The 3,899-nt window shown below is 42.9% G+C and overlaps 1 protein-coding gene across 1 annotated transcript in view; it reads left to right on the top strand.

Annotated features, from left to right (window-relative positions):
* gins2 (GINS complex subunit 2) overlaps positions 1-3,899 on the top strand; it is a 26,857-nt gene that overhangs the window by 13,928 nt on the left and 9,030 nt on the right. The window contains exon 4 of the mRNA XM_043707460.1: positions 1,268-1,394. Within this exon, the coding sequence (XP_043563395.1) occupies positions 1,268-1,394 (127 nt within the window). The remainder of the gene's footprint in view (positions 1-1,267; positions 1,395-3,899) is intronic.

Below are 3,899 nucleotides of genomic sequence, written 5' to 3'. Positions count from 1 at the left end.
GAATGAGGACATGCCACAACCCAAAGGACTAGCCACACTACCATACATCAAAAACATTTCTGAACTGACAGCCGGACTACTGCAACCACTAGGACTCATAACAGCCCACAAACCAACAGCCACTCTCAGACAACAACTCACCAGGACGAAGGATCTGATACCCAGCATGAGCAAAACAATGTAGTCTACAAAATCCCATGCAAGGACTGCACAAAACACGACATAGGACAAACAGGAAGACCGCTAACGATCCGCATCCATGAACACTGACTAGCCACGAAACGACATGACCAGCTATCCTTAGTGGCCACAGACGCAGATGACAAGCAACATGAGTTCGACTGGGACAACACTACTATTATAGGACAAGCCAAACAGAGAACAGCCAGGGAATTCCTAGAGGCATGGCACTCATCCACAGATTCAATCAATAAGCACATCGACCTGGACCCAATATACCGGCCACTGCAGCGGACAGCTGGAACTGACAACCGGAAGCGGCAGGTACAAATCACTATAAATGCCGGAGGAAACATCACAGAAGCGCTTCACGGGAGGCTCCCAAGCACTGAGGATGTTACCTAGACAGGGGACGAAACGTCTGCAACACAAATTCCCAGCTCGGCGAACAAAACCACAACACTGTGAAGCAAGTTTAAAATTATCTGAGCATATTATGAAGTAGTTATACCAAAACAAATGGCCATCAACATGTGATCTTTAATCAATCAAGTCTGGACTTCAGGAGGACTTTTTTATATCAAAGCCTGGTTAGAATGTCAAATTCATTACCGTTTTGGAGTTGGGTTTGAGGCACATGGCATAGATGGATTTAAAGGGAGATGTGACTTATACACAGGAGGGAGATGGGAATAGAAGGCTATGCTAGGATGATGAAATGAAGTTTAGCTGGGGAAGGAAGCAGAAAAACTGAACCGGTTGGTCAGAGTCTTGTTACTGGCTATAAACTTTGAGAAGGAAGGAAGACACTCCTGAGTCTGTCATTAAGTCCTGCACGAACTGTGCTTGTATAGCGTGTAGTTTATTAGGGTACAATATAGCTAGAAGGGGCAGTGATTTAAAGGGCGTACCAGTGACTGTGTCCGAAACCGTATAGTAAGCCTTTCAGAAAACTCCATGAGTCAAAGGAAAGCACAAAGAGAGGATTGAAAATTGCATCCACAAACCCAAAAATTTATCTTTTTATAAAAAACTAAGATGCAACAATCAGTTGTGATGTAGTTCTAAGTGTATTTGCTCTTCCCAGTGCCTCTGACAATATTCCCAAAGCCGACGAAATCCGGACCTTGGTCAAAGATACTTGGGATACTCGCATTGCAAAGCTGCGGTTATCTGCAGATAATTTTGTGAGTCAACAGGAGGTGCATGCAAAGGTAAGGTTCTTTTGATGATTTTTTTCACAAATTTAGCACCCATCCGATTCCAACTTGAAAATCTGACACTCCGTCTACAATTTGACACATAATTGTAAATATATAGAACCTTTTTTTAGCTTAGAAGATCATCTGAGACTTCATTAAGGCTCAGTGAGGAAAAATGAAGGCTGATGAGACCAAGGAAAGAGATTCTGAAGAGTGATCAATTAAGCTTCAATAAAAAAGGTGTAGGAAAAGGAGAGCTGTTTAATGAAGGATTTGCAAAGATAATGGGATGTACAAGAGGCCATAATTTGGAGAGTTTGTGGAACTGGTATAGGAGCTTATGCTGAAGGTGAGAAGCAAGATTGTGAAAGGATTCAGGTATAAGAACTTTAAGTTGGAGACCTATTTGCTCATTCTTGGCTAGGATGAGGCACGGCTTGAAGATTGCAGCAATGGATGAGCTATGACAGAAGCAGGTGTTGTAGATTGACCTTTGTAGGCTTGTAAGCTTGACTTGTGTTTGATTTAAAACTACAGACAGTCTGGTTCAGCAGGAGATAGTAGCTAGGATGGGTTCCAGTGAAGCTCTGGACGTTTGTACCACTCTGGGTGCGGGTGGTGAAGTTGGCAAGGTAGCTTAACTGGTGGCATCGATTTTTGTGCCAAAGTTATGCATGAACCCCTTGCTCGGGTGGGAAGTGGATGTAAAATTTGAATAGTTAGTGAAAGCAACAACACGTCATCTCCATTCTTGGCTGTGAACAAGTTGTAGCAGACAAGAGGAAGATTTACCATTGTTTGATGTAATTCAGAAGAACTGTTGATTCAACAGATAAAATAAGCCCTTACTAAAACTTTATGGCATGTGGCAATGACCAGCAATTGTTGCCTTTCCCAGATGAGCTACTCAGTTTGAGAACAAATCAGCTACTTCAGAGGGCAGTTAAAAGCTAACCATAATACTGTGTAGGTCTGGAGTTGCAAGTAGGACAGACTGGATAAGGATGGCAAGTTTCATTTTAACGGGAATTAGTTTATTGTACTCCAGATTTATGTGTTGAATTTAAATTCCGCCAGTTACTGTGCTGGGGTTTGAACCCAAGTCTCGATAACATTATCCCAGAATATCAATGTCTTGCAGAAAGTTACCAAAGCTGCGAGGTACTCCAAACTCCAGACCAATTTAGAAGAACATGGGCAGCAGATAAATGGGAACAGCACCTGCAAGTTCCTGACCAAGTCACTCCCCATCCTGGCTTGGGAATATATCACTGTTCCTTCAGTGTTACTGGGTAAAAGTCCTTGCACTCCCTCCTTAATGGCCATCTGGTCTACCTACACCACATGGTACTGTAGTGGTTCAAGAAGGCAGCTTGCCACCACTTTCTCAAGGGCAACCAGGAACTGGCAATAAATGCTGGCTGAGCCAGCGATGTCCACATCCCATGAAGAATGAAAAAGAATGAGCTTGTACCTCTGGATTAGTAGTTCAGTGACATTAAAGCTGTGTCACCATCTCCTCAACTGACTGCATGGCTTGGACTTGAGAAAATGGAAATGGATTCAAATCTAGGGGTGGAGGTTCACTGAACTGCCACAGTAACTGGAGGGCGCAAAGGCTTGCGAGTTGTAAATCAGAAAGGATAGGTTTATTCTAGTATGGGTCTAGAGGTGATATGAGGGTGTGGTCAGAGCTCTTAAGTGTGGTGTTGCCTTGCTTCTGAGTGAGAGGAGGACTGAGCCGATGCTTGGATTCTGAAATTGATTCCAGACTTGTCTATTCATGACCTATATTACCCCCCCCACACTTACCAAAATATTCAGATTTACTCTTTGCTATTCCATGCACTGTTCCTAGTTTTAAAGCCTATTTTTCTTTCAAGCAGTGAATGCCATTTGTCTTTCCTGCAAATTAGCATCGCCACTTGTGTCTTTTTTTTAATTGGGCAAAGTTTGAGGAACCTGTATGATGCGATTTTTAACTCTTAACCACAATAATATGTTGCACTCGAAGCAAAGTGAAATATTCCCTGCTGTTTAAAGGGACATAAGTGCTTGGTGGATTCCAGCAACAAATTGCTCCAGTTCTGAGGTCCTTCCTTAAAAAACGTAAGCCTCTTTATGTAAAGGAAAATATCACTTCTGAGTATCTGATCTCATAGAAATTACAGAAGCATGGCTCAGGGATGGGCAGGACTGGCAGCTTAATGTTCCAGGATACAAATGCCACAGGAAGGATAGAAAGGGAGGCAAATGTGAGGTGCTGCATTTTGGGAAAGCAAATCTTAGCAGAATTTATACACTTAGTGGTAAGGTCTTAGGGAGTGTTGCTGAACAAAGAGACCTTGGCGTGCAGGTTCATAGCTTCTTGAAAGTGGAGTCACAGGTAGTTGGATAGTGAAGAAGGCGTTTGATATGCTTTCCTTTATTGTTCAGAGTATTGAGTACATGAGTTGGGAGGTCATGTTGCGGCTGTACAGGACATTGGTTAGGGCACTGTTGGAATATTGCGTGCAA

This window comes from Chiloscyllium plagiosum, chromosome 17 (genome assembly GCF_004010195.1).
Source record: "Chiloscyllium plagiosum isolate BGI_BamShark_2017 chromosome 17, ASM401019v2, whole genome shotgun sequence".
In the NCBI taxonomy this organism is placed as follows: domain Eukaryota; kingdom Metazoa; phylum Chordata; class Chondrichthyes; order Orectolobiformes; family Hemiscylliidae; genus Chiloscyllium; species Chiloscyllium plagiosum.
This window is presented reverse-complemented; position numbering and strand designations above follow the sequence as displayed.